This window comes from Anopheles nili, chromosome 2 (assembly GCF_943737925.1).
Source record: "Anopheles nili chromosome 2, idAnoNiliSN_F5_01, whole genome shotgun sequence".
Classification (NCBI taxonomy): domain Eukaryota; kingdom Metazoa; phylum Arthropoda; class Insecta; order Diptera; family Culicidae; genus Anopheles; species Anopheles nili.
The window spans coordinates 5553365-5580606 of record NC_071291.1 but is presented as its reverse complement, the minus strand read 5'-3'; the positions used below and the strand labels follow the sequence as shown (position 1 = coordinate 5580606).

The 27242-nt window shown below is 50.0% G+C and overlaps 1 protein-coding gene across 1 annotated transcript in view; it reads right to left on the bottom strand.

Moving 5' to 3' along the window:
- The window catches only part of LOC128721627 (hemicentin-1), a 145843-nt gene that overhangs the window by 7735 nt on the left and 110866 nt on the right, over nucleotides 1-27242 (bottom strand). Inside the window, exons 11-15 of the mRNA XM_053815398.1 lie at nucleotides 25447-25655; nucleotides 19338-19500; nucleotides 14323-14544; nucleotides 896-1150; nucleotides 55-182 (exon numbers count right to left, since the gene is read on the bottom strand). Coding sequence (XP_053671373.1) covers nucleotides 55-182; nucleotides 896-1150; nucleotides 14323-14544; nucleotides 19338-19500; nucleotides 25447-25655 — 977 coding nt within the window. The remainder of the gene's footprint in view (nucleotides 1-54; nucleotides 183-895; nucleotides 1151-14322; nucleotides 14545-19337; nucleotides 19501-25446; nucleotides 25656-27242) is intronic.

Genomic DNA, 27242 nt, shown 5'->3' with positions numbered 1-27242 from the left:
GTGATGAACCGTTCTATATGCACATGCTAAAAGCTAATGAAATGATGAACCTACCCCGGTTAGGTACGTTTTCCGGCTATCGTCTAGTATCGTCCTGCCGATAATGTCATGTTTGCTGTTGCATAATGAATTATGCAGCGCCGTGGGAGTCTGATTTGCTGATATTAATTTGTAATCGGGATCTGGAAAACGTTAAATGAAGAGAGAAACAGACAGGTAAGGATAGAGAGTGAGCGAGCGAGCGAGCGAACGGACAAACGATAGAGAGAGTGAGAACATAATGTAGAGGGATCACTGAAGTGAGGTGAGGTTCTGCTTCTTTTTGTTATTTTCATTCCAATCCAGATTAAGCCGCCTGGGAGCGTGCTTCTGGGACACCGCGTTTGGGCAGGACGAAACAATGATCATGAATACTAGCGCAGAAGCGAAACAGTAGCGCAAGGATTGGAGGATAAATTTGGTTGGGGTTTGAAACGGAAACGGGGACATTATGAACAGAAAAGACAATCTCTCTCACACATACATACACACACACACACACGTGAACAAAAAGGCCAAATAACAAAACGAAGAACCGAACGAAGGCCAAATAACAAAACGAAGAACCGAACGAAGGCCAAACGCGGCTGATGGGCATTCTCAGCGCATCGGAATAATTAGCCGTGCGGGAGCAGGAATTGACTCGAGCGGGAATTAAAACGGAAGCACAAGCGGGAAAGGATACGAAGGGAAGCAAAGCGAAACGGCCGTTATCCTGCGGAATCCGCGTCCGTGTTTCCGCGTCCGGAGCAAGTCCGGCGGAAATGGACCCGGCTCGAAGGATCGATGTCATCGATGGCTCTCGTTTTCGCAGTCGCCCATGTGTGTGTGTGTTTGGGCCGCGGCCAGGGCTTACCCTCGTTCGATGGTACGACGTCCGGGTTCTTCTCGTCGTACATGTCTTCCGACTGGCTGAGCGGTAATGAGATTTTCTCCTTAATTGGCAGATTACCGGGCCGCTTACCACCGGTGCTGGTGTGCTGCTTGGCCTGCGTCGACCGAAGCTTGAAGGCGGCCGCGACCGCGATGATTATGCAGATAATCACCGTCAAAATGCCGATAAATATCCCGATCGATACGATCGGCGTGAGCTCGAACTCAGCGTGTGTACCTGCGGGAAAAGAGAACCAAGAGAACAGAAGCTACGGTGAGATGCGTTGCGAAGTAGGCTTTGGAATAGAGATGGACGGTTTTGTCACGCAAATGGAGCACATGAAGATGGTGCACCCGAGAGGATGCTGATTTTTAACCACTCCGACTCACGATGGCACAGTCTCTGTAGGGAAAACTCGTCAGGTAGACATTGAACTTCAGTGCGACTCGTGTCGGTTTTCTCTGCGCCAGCCCGTGGTTGAGGGTAATCAGGTGGATAAATGAACTTCCTGCACGGATTGCATTTGAATGGGTGACTTGGCCACGAGAAGAGATGTTGACAGTAAAGGAAGCGTACAAAAAAATAAAATGAAAATTGCAATGTTTCCTCATGCTTCGCAAGCTCACGGAATCGTGAAAAGCTGAGGGAAACTTTTGCGCAAAATATGGAAGGCACCTAGTGAGCTGTCTGTTATGTTTTTTCCCTTGAGGAAAAACACAGTGCTATAAGATATAGAGAAGCAATGCGCGCAAGAGGTGCACTTTTAATGGTAACAATGTACGGGACTAATGAAAACGGTCTTAAATTCTGCGATTTTCACCGCGGCTCTAATGCGGGCGGCATGATATCATATGCGCAGAGCACACTCAAGAGAATTAAAACACACAAACGCAGCGCAGCGGTTTATTAACCACGGGCGATAGCAGATACCGTGTGCATGATGGCGTACCCATCGATAACGGCGACCCATCCACTGACGCGATAATGCACCACATTACGCTGATTATCATAATTCATACACAGCCCACAGTAAGCTGGGTGGGGCTCGAGCTTCACAAGCTAATGAAATGGCATCGCATTGGGACCGATTGGAGCCGTGACCTGAAATGAAAGTACGGTCCCCCGGGAGGGTGCAGTTGGCCGTGTTCACCCCAGGCACCAATTTATGCGCACGAACGTGGCAGATCGCTGGAGGAAGAAATAAATTCCAACGTTTTTTTTTTCGCCCATTTCGGACCGGACCCTATCAAGGACCAGACGAGACGATCCACCGCACTTACAATACAACCCCTTCATTTGTTCTACCTTGGTCCGACCGATTGGTGTGTGGTGGGAGTAACAAAAAAAAGAAAAAAAAAACAACCCACACAAACCGAACCGATCGGTGGGGCGCAAAAACAAAAAATATGCAAAACAAACGCGCCAACAAAATGGGCAGATAAATCGGCTTGGCGGCGGCAAAATGACGATCGGAAATCGCCAATCTGATCGGCCGGCGGAGATGTTTGCGCGTGGAAACCGGTAAGTGGAGTAATTGCGTTACGCGGGAAATTTATTTCGAAGCACCCTTTCCCTTTTGTGCGGCCGTTCACCATTTCGCAGGCGACGAGGTGGGTGGTTGACAATTTTTTTTTCTCTTTTGTTCCCACCCATTACTCCGGCCATGTTTTGTGTCTTTTGTGCTTAATTGTTTATGTGTATTTATTTATTGAATAAATCTGTTCAATTGAATTACGCCGATAAGCCTGCGAAAGTGCAGCACCACTTGGTGGGAATGGCGTGTCTGTTCGCCCGTTCGCCCGTTATCCTGGTTGATCCTCTTCAGAATTTTTCCCTCGCTATGTTCACCTACAGCGTTTGAGCGTCCTAAGAGTGGCGATCGGCATGGAGATTTCCAGCCCCAAGCGCCACCGTTGTTTGGGACAATAAAAGAGCGCAATAACCACACTTGAGTTTGCGATGCGTTAAAAATACGCTCGTGCAGGGCAATTAACAGGCACAACAGAATAAAACAGACCCGCGTCTACCATTCCGCCTGCAGAAGGCTTCGCGTATTCATTCGCGGCTGCACGCGAATGCACTGGGTCATTATGCTTGGGCAATCATTATGTGTGCTCAATTGGCTGGAATAATTATACGAGGATGCTTCACCGTGTGGCTTTTTTTTTCTCTTTCTCGAGCTCCCAATTGACCGCTACATATTTACTTAATGGCGAATGGCTTTTCATCCGGCACTCCTGGGCGTTCTTTATTGGCTTCGGACGGTAATGGTGCGCCCGCGAGAAACAGGATACCTCGGAGCCGCGTTGGGGTCATCCGATGGCGGGTCGTTGGGTAAAAAATTATGGACTCACCCGCGGGCAATGGATTTTTCGGCTTGTCACAACGATTGATGGCACCGGATTCGGAACCGGCACCAGAACCACCCCCGTCAACAACGCACCCGGCCGATGACAGGTGTACGGTGCTTATGTGTATGGAGGGATTGCCTATCTTTCGGGCGCAGTTTGACAGCTCGAGCTCGACGAAACGGATGGCGTATCCGGTTCGAAAAACCGAGCGGATCAGCCAGTGTAAGCCGGTTCGAACGCGACATCGGTAAATGCGATGTTGGAATAATTTCCAGCGAACCGTTCGAGCCCAGAGCTGCATTGTTGTGCGACAAGCGCCGGAACACCGGTGCGGTGGACCGAAAATATAAAATAAATAAATCCTGACCTCGCTCGTTCGCCGCCGTCCGTCGGGAGGTTCGCTCGCTTTGGACGGTAGAATTTCGTCAATAAATCAATCAGTTGGCTAAGATTTATCGACATTATGTGCTACAACAATGTGGCTGCATTGGCCCAACGGGGGCAACGGAGCCCAGAACAACGCACAGCACCCGTTGACAGCTTGCGACGATGATGAGATTTCGACGAGCCTGCCGGAATGATGGCCTGTTTGATGTACCGCCTGGATGCGAATTCCGGCCCCGGTGGTGTGTGCCGATGCACTTGCTGCGTTCGGTTGCACGTGCTGCATCCCAACGGGTAGGGGATTAGGTTACCTCACGCGGACGAATCCGTTTTAGTTTCTGACTAATGCAGCCGATAGGGGAATAAACGCTCAATATAGCCGATCTTGGCGTGGTAGGTGATCGGACCGGGCCACACCGAAACGATAGAATATATAACTAATCTTCACGCAGTAGTGTAAATCCCTATTCATTCCCGGAGGTGGGTTGCAAATTTTCGTACCCAGTGGTGCTTTCGCTATTCGTGGTCGAGCAGCAGAGTTTGGGACTATTTTGCAATGCTTCCAACGCCCGACGAGGAAGCTTTTGTTCGATGCTATCGAAAGTTAGATCAAATAAAGCGAACCGAACTTCGTGATGGATCATCGATTGCAGGCGGTGCCTCTCGTCTACTCCGGAATGGAGATTCGATTTGAAAATACAAAAAAAAAACACATCCAGGGAATCCGCGTCCACCCAGCCGATAGGTGGCGAGCCACAGGACGAGGCTGGCAAAAGTTCCCCCTTCGCACCGGGTGTACTTTAGGTGCCGGGAGGATAACACCTGCTCGGTTTATTAGAGATTAGAGTGAAATCTGCACCGAACGTGTCGAAAGGGTGGTTGAAGCTGACACAGACACAGGAGAGGGCGTATCGTTCGAATCGAATTAAAATTTCAAATCGCACATTATTCATCGACTGGCGCATAATGGTCCGTTGGGGGGCTGCTCAGCAAGAGCTGCTTCTGTTGAATTTAACGTACCTTCCGGTGCATCTAGCCCCTTTGAGAAGGATGGCTAGAACGAAGGACAGAGATATGGCACCCTTACATTCCCTGGCAGCACTTGCCGTTCTAGAAATCCTTTTCGATCAGCAATTGAGCCATTGTTTTAGTACGCCAGCATCGGATACGCTTTCTTCTCAGTGCGGTAGCTTTCATGGAGTGGAAGGCAAATTGACTCGAAGCTTTCCAGCCATCCAGCCATCGAGCAAGAACGCATCGTTAGGCCTTGTGTGAACCGGCCCATGCTGTTTACCGCTCACTGCCCCAAAGCACCGGTGCCCGAAGAACAAAGAAAACCGGCCTCGTTGCAGCTGCAGCACAATATCCTGCAGTGGCAGCCTGCACTCAAGACGGTGGAGAATTGATTTTCCCTTTCGGATGCGATGGGGTGTCGAAGAGGATGCTCTCCTGGTCTTACACCGTGTGGAAAATGGCTGCCACATAATATCCACTTCGATGAAAGCTTACACTACACAGCTGTGGGATAGAGTGGGGTTTGGTGCGGATTCAGCCATAAATTCAAATATTTGCCGGATAAATTTCGCAAAGCACAGCGGCACATCCGGAGCACGTCCCACGCACGCTCTGTGGTGCGTTTTCGAAGGGAGGATCATTTTCTCAGTGGAAAGCTGCTTCCACTGCTTTTGCGAACAGTGGCCCTCTGGCTGGCTTGTTTACCGCGTTTGCATCTCTTCTAGGAAAGAGTTGTTTTATTAGAAAAGTTCACCCGTCAACAAACGCGCCACTCGAAACGCGCGAGCTTTTGAATTTGAAAATGGCATATTTTTGGTGCTCCACGAAGTGCTTATCAAACCAGCCCCGAAACCTGCTGCTGTTTTAAAGCTGAATGAATAAAATAAAAACCAAAACAGGACCTGTTTCAGGACCATCCACCAGCTCGTGGGGATTAATATCTCAGCGAGCGTACCGTACCCGGGTGGTCCCACACTCACGACGCTTTTCCGCGGAGCGAAGTGAAAATGCATCCCCGTTTTTGGGGCGAAGCTTGCGCAAACAGTCATAATAGTGATTAAGCTTCTATTAAGCTCCGTGTTTACTAACCCTTTTACGTCCATGTGCTCGTAGCACTCGTTCCGTTCGTGCTTATCCTCCAACCAAAGCGTGGTGGTGGAAAATTGGGATAAGAAAGTTTTGTTCAAACCTTTCGTTCCTCCCGATCTCGCTGAACATCCACGCCACCGGCACGTACCAAACAACTTCCCTTCCGACTCGGTCGTCCTTTAGATCGTACCCCTTCGACGGCAAACACTCACACGCTCGCAACACGCAACAGTGATTGGAATTGGAATTGTAATGAACATTAGATGCATGAGTTATTGCTGTTTAGGTATAAGGTAATTATAATGCTCCCCTGTTGACCTTTGCGCTTGCAGCCGGCAATCGGTGCAAGGGTGCATCGTACCGCAGCTTGTTCCTGCCGGGAAGACATGAAGTACGTACCCAGCGCGCCGGGTGGCAGTAGATAAATTACAGTAAATATTTTCCAACGAATGAGAAAGTTTCTCGTGCCGAGCGGCACCCGTACTGGACGGGTTGGTGGTTTGTGGATGTTTGCCTGAGTCCAAACGGCAACGGGGGTTTTCTCCCTTGCGTTCACCTGCGAATAATTGGTTCTTGTTTGCCAAGCGACCGGGAACGGAGAAAAGCTGCTGGGCGCCTCCAGCAGTAGCAGCAGCCGGCCAAGGATCAGGTGTCGGTGAGCATGTGTGAGCGTTGAAGCGGTTTGGGGTATTATTTATAACGCACAGACCCCAACCCCGTAGGGTTGGGTGAATTTAATTCCCTTCAACACACCGGCCGGAGAATCCTTCAAGCGGGCAAGCCTCGTTTAGCTGACGAACGGAAGCGTCGGTTCGTTTGGATTTCATCCCCGTTTTTCTCCAGGCTGCAGCTTTCTAGCGGCCCGAACAAACAATCGAATCCGGTAAAATCTTGCGTTTGATAAGAAGGATGGAAGGATGTCCGGGTCGGTTCGGGTCGGGTCGGGTCGGGTTAATTGAATGCTCCATCTCTCTCTCTCTCTCTCTCTCGCACCAGAGGGTGATTAAATATGAGCATCAGCGCCAGATTTAAACGCCATTTGATTATCTCCAACCGGGCCGCTTATTTACCGGCCGTGATTGCGCTTGGCTCCGTCAGTTTATCATAATCGAGAACCTTTCGGGCAACTTTCGGAGCCAGAACCAGAACCATACCAAGCCGGGTGTAGTTCATTTTTTGGCCCGTGTCAATGGCTCGTTCCGAAGCCAATCGAATAAATTGGCCGCAACGGCGTAGAAATAAAAACAGGCGCGTTCGGTCCGTGGCAAAAAAATCACACACACAAAATCGAGCAAAAAACGGCGCTCGTGAGTCTCGCGGTCAATTTACGCGTTGGCACCCGGCGGCAGTGTCGGTGAGTTTCGTGGCCAACAGGAATTGGTGGTCATTTACCCAGCCGTCTCAGGCCCAGGGCCGTCCAGTTGCGGCACGTAATCATCGATAGTCGTAATTTTCGTGCTCGTGCAATGAATATTCATCATCGGTGGTGGCTCGAACGACCCGTCGGTCGGAAATGGACCATGATGAACCATCGCGCGTCGGTTCATTCGCGCTTCTCCTGTGTCCTGCGGCAGAGGATATTCAGATGATTGAACCTCTCCCGACCCCGAGTGGGTCGTCGGGTTGATGGGTGGACGATAAATTAGATTTTTATTCGATTACGCCCTGTCGATGGGCAACTGGACTTTGGATATTTTTTTTTCTGCTGGTGCGTCCCAGCCGTACCGTAATACCATCGACCGGTTAAGTGGTGGTGATTTTCCCACTCGAATTATGATGCGAATTTTATTTTGACGCCATCCTCTACTGTCGTTACGCGCGAAGGGATCGCGCATGAGCGTGGTTAATGCGCACATACGCATTATTAACTCAATTAGCTCGATATGCGCGCGTGGGATGTGAGTGGTGGATTAAACTTTCCACCCGACTGCATTAAATAATAAGCCACGGCCAATCACGGATGCGACCAATTAGCTTTTAAGCCCGGCGTGCCGTTTCTCCGTGTCGCTATTCCCCGTTTGTTTGGCGCATTGCCGTCGAGCGTTTCGGGGCTTTTTGGGTTTAATTTCACCAACGATGGTGCTTTCTTTCTTGCGCTTCCCTCAGCTAGTTTCATTTTGTGAACCATCTTCACCGCGAGTGCCAGCCCAGTGAGAATGAGGGCCACTCATTCGGTTGGCAATTATGCCATTAGTATTATCATCGGCTAAATGGTAGGACATAAAACACCATTAATTCGTGCCTGGAGGCGGAGATTTTTGCCGCTTTGTGGGAGCAACTGCACGCACAAAATAAACGGGGTTGGTTTGCTTTCGAGTTTCGCCCCTTTTCGTCGGAGGTGGCATTGTCCAGATTTTTATGCCAATTTACCTTCCCCGCCGGATGACCCTTTTCGATGGCCGGATTCCGGGCGTGTCTTTGGGGGTGGGTGGGTGAACGAAATCCAAACCTTTGGCCGATTGGGAGAGCAACAGAAAAAAAAGAAAAGAAAAAAGGAATGGAAACAAAAAAAAATCCCAGCCGGGAGTAAAATAACACCAGGGATCGAGTGGCAGAAGCGTTATTTCGTTCGCTCATCAACGCGGCGGCGAGAGTGGCCGTGTGGTGGAGAAAATCGTAAAAATAAATTACTCCACCCGTAAACATAAAAATACACATTTGCACATTTGTAAGACTATAAAAGCTAATAATGCCCGAGTCCGGGGACGAGCTCGCGCGCACCATAATAGGATCGTGGCTTTCGCCCGCCCCAATCCTGGACCGTTCGAGGATGCGTAGGCAAGGAATTCCGCCGGGGCGTCCGTCGCAAAGGAAAGAAGGAAGTCGTGAGAATATTTTACGCATGCCAAGAGAGTGCCGATCGGTCTCCAGTCTCCGGTGCTACATTAATGCATCATCATCGAGCTGTGCCGGCTTATTTAAGCGCGCAGCAAACAGCAATTTCGTGCCAACAACGCGAACGTGTGGTGGTTTCTTTTTTTCCTTTTTATTTGCTGTGTGTTATCCTTCCACCTCGATACCACCGGAACCGGGAGAAATTGATTGCTGTTGGAGAGTTGTTCGCGTTCGAGCGGAATCCTAGATCCCGTGAGGCCAAAGGGACGTGTTTTTTTCCTCGCACTGGCGCTGGGTCCTTCTGGTGGGTTGGCTAGCGCTTGGGTAGTAAAACGAATTCCCAACATCGCCCACGGGAGAGAGAACCGGAAAGGCGGAGGGTCCTTCGGAGGGGCCAGAATAGCGTGCGGTCGTTTTTAAAATTGATCCATATTTTGCGCCCCTCGTAGAAGTGAGAACGATAAATGAAATAAAATTTTAACTTCCCCAATAACGGATCGTTATCCGTTTGTCGTTTTTATCGTTTGATATATTTTTTTTGTCCATCCCAGCCCCTCCAGGGAGAGAGCGGGTTCGCGATGGCTCGCTGCCTCCCGGTACGGTCGTTTTCGCTCGTTATCGAAACCGTGTCATCCGAAGCTTTTGCGTCGCTTGTTTTTTTTTTTGTTGGTGCCATTTTGCTCGAGAGGAAAAGCTTTATCTGTTTTTTCGCGGCGTGTAAAAACCGAGCTCCGTTGAATGGTTTTATATGGTTCACCGAAAAACGGCGGCCCCAAGCGAAACGGAAACACAATCGAAGCAACCAGGAATCCGCAGGAATGAAAGGAGAAAGAGAGAACGAGAGAGAGCGAGAGAGAGAGAGAGGCAGAAAAAAATGAACCGAAAATAAAACAACGCATCCAAATGGGCAGCCATCTCGTGCATCTTGCTGTGGGGTATTGTGGGTGGTGGTGGTGGATGGCCGGTAGGGGGTGTTTGTTATTTCGCTGATTTTTTTCTTCTTCGCCCCTTTGTTGCTTGTTTCGCGCGTTCAACAGAAAACGATCGGAAAATCGGTGGCCATTAAAAAATAGTCCACTAAATTTGCACCTAATTCAGCGCGAGAGTGAATATAAATTTTATGGCAGAAGCTTATGGTAGGTTGGTGTGTGTGTGTGTGAGTGAGTGTGGATTTTCCTCAGACACTCCATTTTACGGACCTAAATTTGATTATATTGAAACGGGGGCGGGTGCATTGGTTTTTGCGTTGGCTACCGTGTTCGTGTGGTTTTTGCACGCGGCCGTTACCATTTGCATTCATTTGAGGGGTTTTTTTTGCTTGCGAATGTTTGTTTCTTTTCACAGTGTTTGTCCGTCGATGATTATGTAACCAATTTGGAACGATTTCATCGTAATGAAGCGACCTTACGGACTGCGAAATAGCACACGGACCGGGCGCGATGTGATTGGAAGCCGTTTAGTGGAAAGGATTTAGCCGCGAAGCCTTCTTTTGTCTTACAGGACACATGCTGATGATGGGCTATTGAATGCGCTAGTTTGTTTGTATAGTTTTTCGAGCCATACTCTCGCGCCCATGATAAATAACGAGATTGTATCGATGGACATGTATCTATCTAATGTGTAATGTAGCATCGGAGTTAGTTTGCTGCTGTAAAATAATATCCACACAGCGAGCACCGTGTCACGTAGTCTCACTTTGAACTCGCACTTTGGACCAGCCACTCTGTCCATATCGCGCGCGCTGCTACACACACTCGATCGGTTGATAAAAATGCCCATTGACGTGCAAGCTGTCCCGCGTATCGCTTTTTCCCCGGTGAACGTAAACCATCGATAAATTTATTAATCTCTACGTCCCCGTTTATTAAATCACGACCAATAGGGGCGTAACCACCCATCGGGGGTAGCAGGAATTCACAGAAAATGCCGCCCCAGCGCAGGTGCGCTGTTTCTTTTTTTTTTTTTTAGACTGACAACGGTCGTTTTCCAACCCGCGTCAGTGGCGCGAATGTTGGGCGCAATATTGGCGCATTGCATTGGCGATAGTTCGATGGTAATCTGATTAATTTTCAATAAATCTATGGGGCTTAGTGTCCGCGAGGCGGGAGGCGGCCATTATTGCTGGTGCCATCATTATTAGTGCCATTAAAATGTTGTTGCGGAACGAAACAATACTTCGCCCACCCATCCACCCATCGACCATTATTTAACCCGATCGTAGCTTAACTGTTCGATAACACATACATAAATGAGTGGAGTCGTGTCGTGTGTTCTATTTTTTTACTTTTTCGTCACACCCATGCTGTGCCACCGCCACCCCCTCGGGGGACTCATAATTTACCCCCTTCGAAGCCAACCGAGCTGAGCCACTGAGTGGGGCACGGGCAGGGACCACGTACGTTCGGGTCGGGTTCGTGTCAATGGTGCGTTAGAAAAGGCTCGGGAATCATTCGCCGCAGTACGCTCGGTACTTGGGTGGCAATATTGTGCGCTGGGGGTATTATTTATGAGCAGCATCGCCCGCCCAAGCCACATTTCAGCTCGAACCAACCGCACGACCTGATCATTTTTGGTGAAATTCGGCTACTTTGGTGGTCCAAATAGCAAGAAAGGAACCACAAAAAAACCACACACACACACACCACCCACAGCACCGGTAGGTATTGCAAAAAAGAAAGCAAGAAAGAAAGCGTTACAAAAAAAACACACACAAAACACCCTCGCACAAAACATGACGAAAAGCGACGAAAAACTACATGTCGTAATTAAAAGCTGGAGCGCGGGTACGGGCGAAACGCGCGGTTGTCGTGCGTTATGCCAATGAGTGTTTGCTGGAAAAGCGGGTAAATTATTTGACCCCGTACACGAACCGGCTCATGTTTGCCAATAAAGGGCCACCAAAGGGAGCGCGGGTGCAGTGGAGAGCAAAGCGGCAGAGCAAATGGGGCAGGTGGCACTCTTTTTCCAACCAACATCGGTACATTTTATTTCGCCGAAATATTGAATAATTAATCACACTGCTAATAATAAATAATTCGATTGGATTATTCAACTATTTCATTTGCTGCAAACATCCATCGTTGGTCGTCGGTTGGTTGAGGTTGGTTGGCGCAGAGAAGCTCAGTGGTTGCGCGAGTGTGGGTGGTTCGCGCGGCACCGACAAGCCGGGATTATGACGGCTTGCCATCTACAGTACGGTGGAGGCGCCCAGTACTTCATGAACAAGGGCATGGGCGAGGGCGTCCTGGGCGTCCCAGGTCGATCGATTGGGCCGTGCGCACATATTTGGCGAATTATAATTATCCGTTTATTTGATTAGCAATCGATTCACCGATTCGGACGTCGCTGGCGTAATGTGATTGTGTTCTTTTTGTTGTTCCAATGCCCCCCGCAGGTCGATTTGTTTATTTATGGAGCTCATCTCCATCCGCCACGTGCGTTTGAAGTGACCGGGTTTGTGCGTGTTTGCGTAAGTGTACGTCAGGTTCGGCGAGGGTGGTTAGCTCGGTTGTTTGAGTATCATTCGGGTTTGGGAACGCGTCGCGTTTGAAGTGACTCGCCAGCTTGGCGGGCTGTTTGTCGATGATAATTTTAATGATGTTCCACCCACCCACCCACCCACCCAAAAACGGAACTGTAGCCAAACCCAGCCCACCACCAGCGGTTAATGAGGTATTATGACAAACCGTCGCCAGCCGGGTGTCATGATTGTTTTTTTGCTGCGAGATCCCTTTGAATGTTTTTTCTACTCTCATCCGAGGTTCGTTTGATCGGCGGTCGCAATGTTATTGCTAGCCTGGTTCTGGATTGGGGTGAGGTATGTTTTGTGTTTGTTTAAATCGTCCACGGGTTGTTGGTTTTGCATGCAACGAATTTGTTTGGTTTTGTTTTCTTTGGTTGATGAGTTGATCATAAAGTTCGAAAATTCCTATAAAGTGTTGCCAAGGAAGCGGCCCTTAAAGTGCATTGGTTCATGGCAAGGTTTAGGTTTTCCTTGCGTACATGTACAGCTGCCTCATAGATGCTTGCACAGCGCATTTAAACAAGCTGCCAAACTCGCATCCATTCGTTGCCATCGAACAAGACAGTGGCTGGGTAAATATGGCCGATTCTCAATGAATGAATATCACCCCAGGGAAGCGTTGCTCGATGGCGAACGGAGTTGGCATTTTATTTGCAAACTCGAACGCATTGTACGATGATCGAACAATGGCGAGATTATACACCTGCTGGCTGGCTTAAGAAATTATCCATTTCTCCGCTCCGTTGCCATTGTCTCACGGCCGGGATGCAATACCCATCGGGGCATGAATCTTCTCGAGAATGCCGTCCTTAATGATGTGCTTTAGTTTCGCCAGGTAGTTAGTGGCGAGCGGAAGCGTATAGAACTGTGTTAGATCTGTAGAAGTGGAGACAAAAAAAGAGGGAATCCCTTCAGACGAACCGTCGGAAGCACCACAACTGGTAATCCCTCGATACCCATCCGGGAGTAGAGTTGCGAGCCGTTTCTCGGCTACCTGGGTGGCGAACCGGAAGCACAACCGATGCGAGCGTCATAACGGCTCAGAATTTAAAGCTTTTTAAACTCCCCGTCGGATTAGTTCTAATACAATATAATGGTATTAATTAAGATTAAACAGCTTTTTACATCCGAATCCGCTCGCTCGCCCCAAAGGTCCGTGGGGAAAAGTTCCACATCCGGATCACCGTCGGTGGCGTCTACCATCAATCCTTGCACTTTATCTCGCTTGTTCTCGCTCTCGGAATCTCTCTTTTAATTTCTCCCACCCCGATCGCGCCCGGTTGCCCTTCCGGTGCGGAACCAGTGCTGTGGACGTGTTAACGAGCCATGTGTCTGGCTGGTCAATCCACTTAGCGAGTGCAAGGGCATTGCAAGAGCACTGGCAATAGCAGTCAGCGCTTGCAAAGCGAGAGCGAAATACGCAGGAGTGTTCCGGCAAAGGGGCTGCCAGCGCTTAAGTGCCTGGTCCTCGTGCTGGAGCGTGTTTGAAGTGGGAAGTTTTGTAAAATTTCATTACTTCAGCGGCGTTTCTGCGTGGCGTGGTCGTGAGTCGGGATGGCTGTCGTGAGGTGGGTGGTGGTTTTGTGCACTCGACCGACCCGAGAACCCGTTTGCGCTCCCGTGGCGTCCCAGGACGCGCTGGCGAGAGATAGCAGAAACTCCAAATGACATCTGGGCCGCTTAAGATAATTAGATTTGAAAACGAGTGCAACCTGCGTCGGAACGTTGGACCGCGTTGGAGAGCAGCGCATGGTCGATGGGTCAAACATGTACGCCCGTGGAAATGGGCGGTTAGCAATCTGAGGCACAACTGTCCCTCAACATGCCCGAGCTGCTGGTCGGTATAAATTATGCACATCACATTCGAAATTGTTTTGCCGTAGCCGAAGGCGAAAGGGGCAGAGCGTACGAGAGCGTACGGGGTAGGACGAATGCTGTTGATGTGCCGGTTGTTGTTGTCGTCGTCGTGGGTCGTCGGTAGGTCGCAAAAGTACACTGGGTTGTGGTGAGCTTACGTTGACGGGGCGTTTGCCACAGCCTTACGCCCGGAGGGTATGCAACCCGCACTACGAATTAGCGCAGGCTACTCCGCGTGTTGCATAATTAATAGTGTTTGCCGAGGTTTTGGGGAGCATCCATTCGTCGATCGTACATGCGTTCGTTGAGCACGGATTGCACCGGAATCGGTGGTGCATTGGCGTGTCCTGCCTTACCTGTCTGCTTTTCGGCCGCTTTCAGGGTGTACGCCTGGAGCAGGATGGGTTCGCTGCGACCGCGCATGTTCGTCGCGTAGATGACGATCTTCAGCAGCAGCCCGGCATCCAGCCCGTTCACGGTGAAGATCGGCAGCTTGGAGGACACGTTGGCAAGCAGGGCGTGCGTTTGCTGGTCGTAGATCTCCATCACGAACCACTGCCGCTGGCCTCCATCGAATCCTTCACCGAGAGAGAGAGAGAGAGAGAAAGAGTAACAGGTTTGAGTTTGGGCGTTTGACATTTGCATCTGACACGAATTAGTTGCGAATAATCTGCGAAATATTTCCCACTGAAAAAATCAAAACCACCCCCGGATGTGGCATTCAAATCATACACGCAGGTGTTTGAATAGCGCGTGGATCCACTGATTTCACTGTTAGCAAAAAGTAGTGCGTATTTGCATCTGTCGGCGCGGGATTGTGCTACATTTAATTGCATAATAAATGGTGGCCTCACGGGCATGAGGTTTCCGCACGTCAATCTGTGCCGGTTAGGTTGGTTGCACGGTTACAAGGCACACCGTGTCTGGTGTGGGACAGTTATTGGCGCACTCGGAATTCGCGCACCGTATGCGGTAGTTCACGCCCAACTTTTCTGATGGGCTGTCATTTTCAAATTCCCTTTCTAACATATCCATTTCACTGTCCAAAGAAGAAAAAAATAACAAGCAACTCACTGAAAACCCACAGCACATAAACTTCCTCGTACGTGAATAGCTCCAGTTAGTTTTTGTGCCCGAAGCAACACCAAAAGGATCACGGGTTAGTTCGGTGCTTTTTGCCAAACTCGCGTGACGGATTATTGTGACGGTATCTGTGACAATGTTGCCAACCAGCATGACTGAGGGATTGGAGTGCATTTTGCAACAATGCAACCATGCGCCCGCCCGCTCCGTTGGGAAAGTGCTGAAAAAAAAAATCGCCAATCGTAGCAGGCACTTTGTTTGATTTGCGTGTGGTGTGTGGGTGGGGTTTTTTTTCGCCTGCACCTCACACCTCACAAGAAATGGATAATGTTTAACGCTAGCCGTGGGCAGCATGACTTTGTATCGAATGCGACCGCGTTTAGCGGGTAATTGTTGAAATGTGGTGGGAAAATTAAGCGCATCAAACGAACACCCAACCAATGTGGTGAGTTTCACCACATCGCTTCACCTATTTCACCACGCCACTGGATCGTCGGTACCAACACAATCGAGAGCTTGTCTTTGACAAACGCCATTTAGCGATCCAACTCCCAGCCGGAGCTTTCAGAAGCTCGAGCCGGCTCGAGTTAATGGCCTGCAAATAATTCCACTGCTGCGCCGATGCTCCACTACAGCCTCCAGCTACGAAGCGCGCGCTCCTAACGGGCAAACCTCGACGGGTCACAAATGCCAGGTGCCATTGTTGGTTTTGTGCATTCGCTTCCATGCTGTTTGCTTTGGTTGCCCTTCGCACCCCACCGCTTCCGGTGCAATCGGTAGCTGCTTTCGTTCTTCCTTTACTCGTCATGAAAAATTAAACCAGCTGTGCCCGCAGCAGCCGTGGCATCAGGAGCACTCTCGTTACAGCGCTTTTGCTTCGCTGTGTTCCCACTCGAGCACGTGCAAATAGTTTAGCGTCGGTGGCGACGAGTTCGAGTGCGTTTCGGTGCTCGGTAACGGTGGTGGGTGCCCCTAGACGGTAATTTTATTTGCCGGATTCCCGGGACCAAGCAAAACAAACCTGCCAACACGGGCTTGGGTCGACGGCAGGCAGTTTTGTCGATGCGTTGGTTGCGCTGGAACGGGACAAAAGTTGCATCCCCAACGAATGGAAGGCGTTGGTGGTGGTTTGCGAGTTTGTGGTAATTCGATGACTTTACAGTAAATTAAAACTGTCACGAGATGCGACGCTCGAATGAGATATTCGCACCAGGCGTTCGTGTCCTTGCGCTCGGAATGCCGTTACCTCGTTCGGGCGGTGGTTTCTTTCTCACCCCGAGTGGGTTGAAGGAGCAGATTGTGCTGGTTGGGGCATCGCGTGTCATCCGGGTGCGGGAGAGGAAGCGCAAATATCAAGTTTGGAAGGATCTTAAGGATGCGCCTTCGCAACGCAAAGGTGCAAAGTTCGGGCGGTTCAGGTGCAATGTCGGGTGCAGTACCAGCATGCGGCCGGTTTTGTGCACCGAGAACTTTAGCACTTTAATGATGTGCCACCATAATTTACCTGCTTGAGGTTTTCGGGGAACTTCACCATTTGCTCTGGCCTTCTTCCTGGTGCTACCGACCAGACCGAGTGTTCGGTAGCATCGGTAGCCGTGAGGACACGTCGTCTTCGTTGTGATGGGGCAGGGTTTATGTGGCTTGCAATTGGAGCACATCAAGCAACGAGATTGTGCTGCTCCACCTGTGTCGGGATGCTCGTGGTTCGGCTCCTTTTCAACCTGGTGTACCACCCGCAGCCGATAGCGGACTTGTGAAAATTTAATTTACCGAGCAGTGGGAATGTTCGCTACCAGTCAGACGAAAACGGAGGGCTGCAGACGATTTAGGGAGCGAATTTGGTACGTTCTTTCGTGATTGTTAAAGTCAGGAGCGTTCTGTTGCTAATCTTTTGGGGTGATTCGTTTTCTGTGTAGCTCAGGGCAAAGAAACAGTAAAATCATCACAGACCTATCCATGTTAAATGTATCCGACGTCTTTGAGTAGCAGTTATTCATCCTACATGCAATGAGAACCCGCTTGTATTGGCATAAGCGAATGTGGTTGCCAATTAGCAGTACAATAAAAACGGAAAGAGACGCGGATTTCGCTTGCTTTGAATAGTACGGAAAGTGAAAAATGGCGCTCATTACTCATTCGTGCTTGCTGAAAAATGTGCAGCGTTGCGTTCGAGCCACGACCAGTTCCTCTGTTCCTACTGTGACTCCTATTTAACCTTCACTACGACATTAAAAACCACACCCTCGGGGCGTTTCATGAAAGAATACATACGTAATGGAGTGCTTTCTGTGCGATCGGCATTTATTCCATGGGCATGTTTACATCGGCCGCAATTACCGGCCTCCTAATGTGTGTGTGTATGTGTGCCCGCTTCGTTGAGGCCGTATGCGAAAGTATGCGAAGAAATTTTCCGGAAGCCAACTCCGCGTCCACCAACACCTGCGCGCACTCGCCATCCGCGGCCATCAATCTGAGGGAATCGGTTTTATTGCACCATTAGGCACCTGCGCCCGGCACCAACCGGCTGGGGACCTTTCGATTCTTTCGCTAGCGTGCCAAATGGGCCCGCTCGGGGTGGGTCCGAGCTTTATTGGGTCATTGGCGGTGGCCAACCCCATCAACGGACGCCCCAGGACAAGGGGTGTTAATTCCCTGCCATCGACATTCGTCGTGATGGATGGCTTCAGGGGAGCTCTCTTGTACGTACGCATTGGACGCTCAACACGTCCACTGCGTCCTCGAGCGTCCTTTCGGTGACTAAGAACACCTTAACAACCCCACAAGGGGTGGGAGGCAATACTGGCGCAAATCTAATTTCACGACCCACCGGGAGCGAACCATGCTAATGGCAAGCGTGTGCGATTGTGAGCGGGTGTTTGAGAGCCTCAACGTTATCGGGCCTTCTTCCTTCTCGGCCTCGCGTGCCGTTGCGCGGGTTTGCTGGGCTCGTACGTAAATCGAACCGTAATCGGCACGCGGCAGATTCGGACTCCCTTGGCCCAGCGTGGCACTCCAGCACCAGTGCGCCGATTGGTCATTTTGGTGCCCGTGTGCCTGTGTCCGAAAGTCTCCTGGAATAACAACCCACCGCAGGCACGGCACGCCTGGCCCTTTTTAGAAGGCCACGCGTCGGTGAAAGGGGTCGGCTTTTGGTTTGCGGATCGCGTGCATGTCGCACCTTCAGCATGAGGCTGTGTGTGTACGAGGGTGACCTCCGGTCAGTCAAGTCGACAAAGTCCGCTTGGTGAAACCTACCCCCAGACCAGTCCAGTCCAGTCCAATCCAGGGTTAATGGTCTGTGGTGTGATGGAGCCAGTATTGATTGAAGTTAATTTCCCTCATGACCTTGGGGGCTTTTGGGTGGCCTTTGGCCGTTGTGCCACTGGCGAGTGGAACGGAACGGTTCCCGCGGGAGACTGGCGCTTGATAAGGCCACCACCGACTAGGCCGACACCGATTCGGGGTTCGCTTGAGGCCGTTTTCGCTTCTCCTCGAGGGAACGAAACAACGCCAAATTAACCGTACGTTCTGAGCAAGCCCTAAAATAGGAAACAGTCACACACACACACACACGGGGCACGTTAATGGATGGGAAAGCGTCCCGGGCGTTCTGGCAGGAATCGTCTGTTAGAGTTCGTGCCTCAGATGGCAGGATTTACAAGCCGGAACGGAGAAGCGTGGGAATAAGTAGAAAGCTTATTTATTTCCTTCTCGGGTACGTTCCCGCGCACGGCATAATGGCGTGCCATTAGATTATCAAGCATTAGCAAATTAATCGCTCCTGACGAGTGCCATAACTCGGCCGTTGCAAGTGACGATGGAGCTGCGATTTTGTTGCGGATAATTGCGTTACAATAACTGCGCAACGCCATTGTGTGCGCACGAGCAGACCACGTGTGATTGCCCATCGTATTGATGGATGTCCTTTTGCGATGGTATGCATTGGCTAAATGAATCAATGTAAAACATCCCCATTGCCATCGCGCATCATCATCATCATCATCGATTCCCTCTGATTGATGCTCTGTTAACGGGAAATGAAAACGTGCCCGGAAATGGCAGTACTCCAACATCAAAGCCCACCAACCGAGCGCCAACATCGACGGGCACAGTGTGCGGGAAATCCGGATGGCTTTCCATCGATGAATTGCCATACCGGGACGTTCACCAGTCCCCCATCTCGAGTTAATCCATTATGCCGGCTGTGAAAACGGACGGTAACACGGCTCATGATGTCACCCTGCGCGGGTCCTCTGATGAGCTAAACAAATGATGGTGAAATAATTACCTTCGGCGCAGTCCACCTCGAGCGATTCCGATGTCTGGTTGACGAGGGAGCAGTTGTACGGCATCTCGGGTTTCCCGGCTGCAATCAGATGAAACACGCACGGTTCCTTCTGCTGACCGACCACGTTGTCCGCCCAGCACATGATCGTACCGTAGTCGAGCTCCTGCGAAAAATGAAAGCGGAAATGGTGAGCAGTGGTGATGGAAATGAAATAATAAATATGTGATTTATGTTCGTTTTCATTATGCTGACTGCTTAATACGGTAGTGGCGTGCGTTCCACTGGAGTCGCTGCCGTTGAAGAGCTTTTCCCGCATTTCCCAGGAACGCATCGTTGTGATTGTTCTTCTACTTGGCGCTTAATTGCCACCGGCAAGGCAACGGGGACGCTAGGGTTCGATTTGCTGAGAAGCGTGTTTACACGGCCTACTTGCTATGCATGGTGGCCAGAGAGTGTGCCCGGTGTAATCTGTGCAACCGATGGAAAAGTTGCTCCTATCTCAATCGCTGACGGGAGTCCTGGCATGTCGGGAATGTTTACCTTCTGTATAGTGGCTGACCTGCGATCCCGGTTCACCATGCATTGTCTCACGATCTCACGACGACGGCACACGGTTCACTGGCCGACGCACACTAGCGCACCAGGGTGACCGGTTGACCAGGGAAAATATTTGTGTTTTAGGTACGGAATTTTAGGACCGTCGGTGGTTGTGCTCCCGTGTGGTGGCTTTCACCCGAGCTTCTGGGGTACTGAGAGTTCAGTAAACACGGTGTTCACGGGAATTCAGCGTTGCAAGCTGATCAAACAAAATTGCACACACAACGCAGTTCATAGTGGTGGCCTCGAGGCGTGGAAGCTGTGCCCCGAGTCGAGAGTTTATTCAGCGAGCTTTACGTAACGGTTTCGTTTCGTGGTGCGTGATGGTGCATCGGTTTGCAGAGAGGTCAGTTGCCCAAACTCAGGTGCATTATGGAGTGGAGTAAACACACCAAAAGCCACCTCAGTCAGAGAGAGAGAGAGAGAAAAGGGAGAGATACGAAACAAAAAATTGAACGCACCGTATAATAATATAGCAAAGTAACGCCAGCCCTAGTTGGCCCAGCTGCGTTTCGGGTGAAACAGGATTACTTTGGTAAACCTATTAGTTTGGTTTGATGCAACGCTAATAGCAGCAACATGAGCACCGGTGGCCTGTGGAAAATTGGCCCTCGGTTCATCGTGGGACACGCGGTGATGATTTATTCGAGTCGGGTAGTTTTGTTGTCCATCGTTCAACCGAGTGTCCTGCCCCGGACCGAGTAGGATAATTATTTTCATCAACCGATGTTCGTGGTGCATCCAGCAGTAGATGCGCTACAACTCACAGAAAACGCTGATGTACTCCGATCGTTCTGATGCGGTTGTTCGACGTGCCGTGTAGTGCAGGGTGTAAGCGTTTGTGGGGATTGGGAATTGCGTGCGTTTTACCGAATGCCCACCACCCGCAGTTGAAGCATCGTAACTGAATTATGTTGTAACATAATCCAATTTTCAGCCGAACCACATAATAGATTTAATTGGAATAATTCAAAATAACCGCACTCGAGCTGTGCCGGGTCGAGCAAACAAACGAACGCGTTCAGCGCTGTGTTCCGCGAAACGCACCGGGATGGATGCATTTCGATCAGGATGATAATAAATAACCGGCTTAATTGCATTAAGCGAGTACGCAAAGCGGCGCCAACGGCGAGATCGTATCGAAGGGCCTATTAATCGCCGGCAAGCCACCGCAGCCAGTTTCATGCAATGCGCCACCAGGCGCCTCCATCAACCATCCAGGCTGTCGATTTCTTTTCCGCCGCACTGATCTCGTTTTAATTTCGCACCGTTCCCTTCGCTTTACACACCGCTGGCCGGTGCATGCTGGGCGCTGGATTGGGGGGAGGTTCGGGTGTACACGTGATTTATGAGCACGATAATTGAATTCAGCACAGCATTTTTCTCCGGTACCGGTACTGGCACCGGTCGGCTCCGAGCCTATGACGTAAATCAAACAAAACCCAAACCGCACCGGCACAACGGATTGCGGCCGGTTGATAGGGTCGTTGAATCGTCCCACCGTTGTCCGTTGCGAGGGTGGGCGAACAACAACAGCAGCGCGAACAAACGGCCAATGAGTGGGAGAGCAAAAAAAAAGTAAAAAGAAGTTAAATCAACTCAACGGTACGAGCAGTACAAAAATCTGGCTTGCAAAGCAAATGAAAATTATTTTTCAATTACAGCCAACGTCATTGTGGTGGGTGAAGGCCGAAGGCGGGAAAGAACACAGTCTCCGCCTGTCGAATGTCTGGGTTGATTAATAAATTTTCCCACGCAAAGCACTCGGAAGGAGCCCTCCGGTACCGGTGGGCGTCCGGAATGTGATTTAGTCGGGCATTTATTTTCATAAACAATAATTAATCAACGTGCCGGCAGAAATTATAAACTCATATTTTGTCGGCGTTGCACGGTGCTAGGTCCGTAGGTTAGGAGTCGAGAAGCGAACAGGGCTCTAAAAGCGAACGCAGGGTTGGGATTGAACGCGCCAACACCGACGGACGGTCGTCGACCGACAGACGACGAATGATTTGTTTTGCTAAATGATCGGACGGGCGAACGATGGTGGTCTGGTGGTGGCCTCCGACGCTGACAACTCTGACAGGACATTTCTCCGTCGGCGGTGGCCGTGGAGCTGACGTGTTGTTTGTCCGAGCCGTGATAAATCTGACATGCAAACAGCACTTTATAATGCTTAAGGTTGCGCGCCGGCACCGGTGCTGGGTGCCGGGATTTAAAGCGACTTCAGCATCTGCGAGAGTATTTTGCTTCAACGGTGCAATGCAGTATGAAGCACCGCACGGAGCAGTGTGCTGAGCAGCTCTTCAGAAGGTCCCTGTCATATTTTACTAGGTGTAGTTTGATGATGTAAGCTGCTGGCTACTGCACGATACATGGCTAAGCCATGCCTTGACCTTTGGCACAAAACGTTTTGAAGCCAACGAACCGTGGTGCTGGTTTTCAATCACCTTCATCGATGGGATTTCGGTGGGACGAGGAAGGTTCAAGGATACCGGAGGAAACCGAATAATGGTGGCCAAATTATGATTGATCGAGGAGGTACTTGAGTGCTTGGGGTACTCCCTTAGCGATGGAAAACAATCCGCTTACGAGCTTGTTGCGTGTCCGGAGCAAGCTGCTTTTAGACATTTTGAAAGAGTAATTAATATCGATAGCGTAGAAGATCCGAAGTTCGGGAAGTATAAGAAGAAGAAGAAGAAGAGAGAGAAGGTGATATGAACAGAGAGAACGTGAGATAGCATGTAGTGTTTTGGTCTTGAGCTCCGGTCGCGATGGCGTCTATTTGTTTAGGAACTTTTTCAACATGCCACATTCAACTCGTATTGTTTTTTTTTGTCGGTAGATTTTATCATCAAAGCGACAATGAGGTTTTTGGGACATGTTTTTAGATCAATTAAAGTGTCACAAAGAGAGTTTGTTTTTTGTATTGAATTGTGTTACACTGACATTCTACTTGATTGTGTTCCGCTCCATCGATCATCTTTGTTTAACGTATGTAGACGAGCGACTATAATAGGATAGTGACCTAAAAGCAGGTTTATGATTTATTCTATAGAAACACAACACGCGTGAAAAAAGTAGTGATTGAAATCTGAATCAAACCTCCTCAAAATATTCCTTACCAATGACCAGGTCATTATGCAGTAATACCTTCTACAGAAAACCATTTGGATCTTGATTGGATTCGAGTTTTTCCCCCTTACCATAATCGTGCTGTGTAGCGTAACTGTAAAATAATTTGAACTTAAATTTCACGTTTGCGCGTTCTTCAGCGCGTACGCGAGCTAAGCGGCATACGTCGCCGAAGCCATCAGTGCACACTTAATTCGTTTTAAATTACATGCCTCCTGGAGGCTTCTCATGATAATAATGATGATGATGATGATGATGGTGGTGGCGGTGTTGCTGCATTATTTAAAAAACAGTTTCAAAAGGCTTCCCTACACTTCACGATCGAAATTGGCACTACGAAGGTGCAGCCGTTTAAGCGAATATGGCTTCATCCACGCGCTCGTTTGGCGCCCGTACTGTATGCAACCCGCGTAGCATTCCACTGGCCACAGCCACAATGGTAATAATTTCATCTTGCTCATATTTTATACGCCTTTTTTCCACCCCAATATGTGCGCTCGGTTGGATGGGTTGGCGCGAAATTGGACCATCAATACGTCATGCTCGCTCGGTGGCCCTGGCTTGGCTGCACTCCTGCCTTATCCCGCCAGGGGAAAACCGCCTTTCGGTAAGCGAGCGTAATGATACACTTTCGTCATTTCCCATTTGGTGCCCTTCCGGCACGGGCCAGCGAACGAACGGACCGTAAGGGTGCACGGTCGTTCCGTGGAGTGCATTCATGTGCATCCGGTCGCGAATATCGCCACATTCTGCCGCTCGCCAACCAGCAGGGAACCGTTTTCATTTCCATGAATGAACGACGACCTCCGTTGCTATCACTTATAGCTGCTCTCTCGTTCTCTCACTCTCTCACTCTCTCTCTCTCTCTTTGTCCCTACTGCTGCGTGGCTGCTTTCTGCTTCCTGCATTTTCCACCTGGTGTGGCACATACATCGTGTGATCGTATGGATTATGCTAATAGTATGTTAATAATGGGTGGTGTTTATGAAAAATTATAACCGTCAGCAAGTAAGGCGAACGCGAAGGCTTTTCCGAGCGGCACTTTCGCCGATCGAAACCTATACCCCTCGTGGCCACTGCTTCCGGTTCGTTTTGGTCCGAAGCGTGTTTTCATCGCAGGGAAAACAACGACGCTTCCCACCGGACGCTTCCCCATGGCAACATGCAACAAATTTGCCTTTAATGGTAAAATGCTTTTAAAAGTGATGAAAAATAAAGTATATTTTCTCTCCTCTCCCTTCTCAGGCTCCCGGCACCTCCGGGTTTTTCCTCCGGGGAAACCTCACGCGATTCTCAGCACCGAGTCTGGTTGCCGAGCCTGGTTGGCCGAGCGATGGGGTGGTTTTTCGGAAAAAGGCTTCCAAATAAATACCACCGTTGATGGAGCCGCAGCGATGGGGTTGAAAAACAAAACGGAGAATGGGGGTTGCAACCAGGCACGAGCGAGACTATCACCTTTTCGGCTCGGGCTTTCCCGCAGTTTGGCTTTACGGGGGCTTCCTTCTGAGTAAAGGTTGAAAAAAAAAGGAATGAAAAATACAACACACTTTGGCACCCGCGCCTGGTGTGCGCGTTCCAGTTCGGGCTGCTTCCGGATGGTGGCCTAAAATCGGGGCTCAGAAGCACCGTTGCCACCTTCGCAAACGGGTGTAATGCTGACCCGAAAAAACAGCTCGCCTCACAAACAAACTCACCCTCAAACTACGGCACGGGCAAAACGTGGCATAATGTGACATTGGAACGGCCGCTACACACACCGGCGCACTGGCTACTGCCATTTTTATAGGTCAGATCATTTAAATATTTAATTAAAAGTGGACAGCATTTTGCACATGTTTCCACTCCGATGAGAGAGGAATGTCCTGCTGCTGCTGCTGCTGCTGCTGCTGACAGGTCGCACTATCGATCCGGAGACTGGACGGTAGATGTTTTCGCCCCTATTCAGTCCCGTTGGCAGGCTGCAGGCTCTCCACCTGAAGTGGTTAGCTTTCCAAATCCGTACCGGGCGGCAGCAGCAGGAGCCGATGGAAAATGACAACATTTCCCCGCTTTGGTCGATTATTTATGCACATCAAATTTCGCTCCTCTTCGGGCAGCACCCTCGGCAACGTCGGCACGTGCAGTGTGAAAATATGCCTCCGAGGAGCTCCAAACCCGGCAGGTAGTTTCGTCTCGCGTAGGGCTTCAGGACGCAAATATTTAGCCACACCTATCGGTAGCGGTTCGGGCGCGTGAGCGAAAGGATTCCGGTTCGGCTGAACACCGGTCACGAAAGGACCGTGGGCCAAGGTCGGTTGCGATGAAACCCTAGATCCGTGGTTGTGTATGTGTGTGTGTGTGTGTTTGTATTAGCCCAGCTTCACCACAGCAAAAGGCATACCTTCACCGGGGTGTAGGTCAGTGACGAAGCCTGCTCGGCGTGGACGCGGTATCCACTCTGCGGCATATCGATCGTTTCGGCGGTGTTGTTGAAGGACCACTTGAACGACTCCGGTGGGGGATAGGCGTCAACCTGGCACAGGATCTCGGCCGCTTCGTTCCGCGCGACTCCGTAGATTTTCTTCTGATCCGGCCGGCAGATGGGTTTATCTGAAAAGAGAACCAAACCGAGAGAGAGTGAGAGAGAGCGAGCGAATGGGACGCCATTAATTCACAGTAAATATTGATTCTCGTGTCAGCAGCGGTACATAATGTGTAGCCATTGATTGGTTTCGTATTTGTGGCGGGAATTGTGCAGTTGTGAAGAATCCGAAGCCCTTCGCGCTAGTTGGCGGTGGGAGACAAAAAACCCGGTGCCCAAAGCAACCATCTATTCTGCAACACAACGACACTATTATAATGAATTTAGTATACTTCCAGCTACGGGTTTTTATCGGCCGTCCGGGCTTTCTGATCTGATGGAAACTGGGCGGAAATCGAGCAGCACTGGCTGGCTGGAAATGATGCAGTCTCTCCCATTCCCATTTTATATTACATTGAGTTTCGCTTTACTTTACAGCACGAATGGGGGTGTTGTAAATCCCGCGAGTGCTTCGGACGGTGTGCAGTTTTAAATAAATTAAAGATCGCCGATACGTCCGACCCGTCCCATTGTTTGGTGGGCAGCACTGTACAGGGGTTGGGAATGTAAAAGAAGGAAGGAGAAAGAAAAAAATAACTGCGAGCTGTGGCCAACAATTCATTCATTTCGAACAACGTACATTTAATTCCACGAGCAATCTATTGATCGGTGCTGCTCGAATGGCCCCAACCGTGTGGATGAGCTAGCTTGTTGGAGCATTGAAGGCACGAAATACGCAAAAAGCACGCTATATTTTCCATCTCAGGACCCCGGGGCCGGTGGCGTTTTTGCATTTCCCACCTACACAAAGGCAGGAAGGCACCGCGCGGTGCAAGAGGCGGCCAAGTGGCGGATTGTTCATCAACTCGACCATTTTTGTTCGAATAGGATTGAGAGATGAATAAATATTTTACCCGTAATGGGTGCATAAAGTAATCGCGCCGTCCTGCCGGCGGAAAAGCGAACCGTGCGAGCCGTGCACCGGTTACATATGGCACTTCAGAGCGATGCTTTCATGTCGCGCCTAATGGGAGTAGAATTCTGTGAATTTCATTTAAACCGCAACGCCACGAGCACAAGCCTCTAATGAAAGAGCCCTTAGTTGGGCTTCGTTGGATGGCAGGTTTTTCCATGGACCGTTGGGTGAGCGCACTTTATGCACTACTCGATTCGGTTCCGAGATGTAGTGGCTGGTGGTTAGGCATGATTATAAAATTTTCACAAATAATTCAATACTCTAACTGAGAGCCGGGCAACCCAATCGCTTTCATCCGCCCATTTATTTTTCTCTCCCGTTTTATTACAGCGTGTTCGCGTCCAAGCAAGCCATGCTAGGGATTACGATGGGGTGAGTAAAGAAAAGCGGTGAAATAAACCATTTTAAAGAGCCGAGCAGCCCATTCATCAAAGCAACCACCTAGCCGTCGCTTAACGTTGACGGTTTATTGGCAAGGCGCAATGCGCAAGCACAATTCGCTTCCCAGGAACACCACTAACGAGCCGGTCGGTTTCACCCCGTGGGCACGTAAATTTCGCCGTCGATTCACCGAGATTCGATCGCGGAGGTGTATGCTTTATGGCGATGCTGTTAGGATTCGTTACATGCCGGTTTTCGG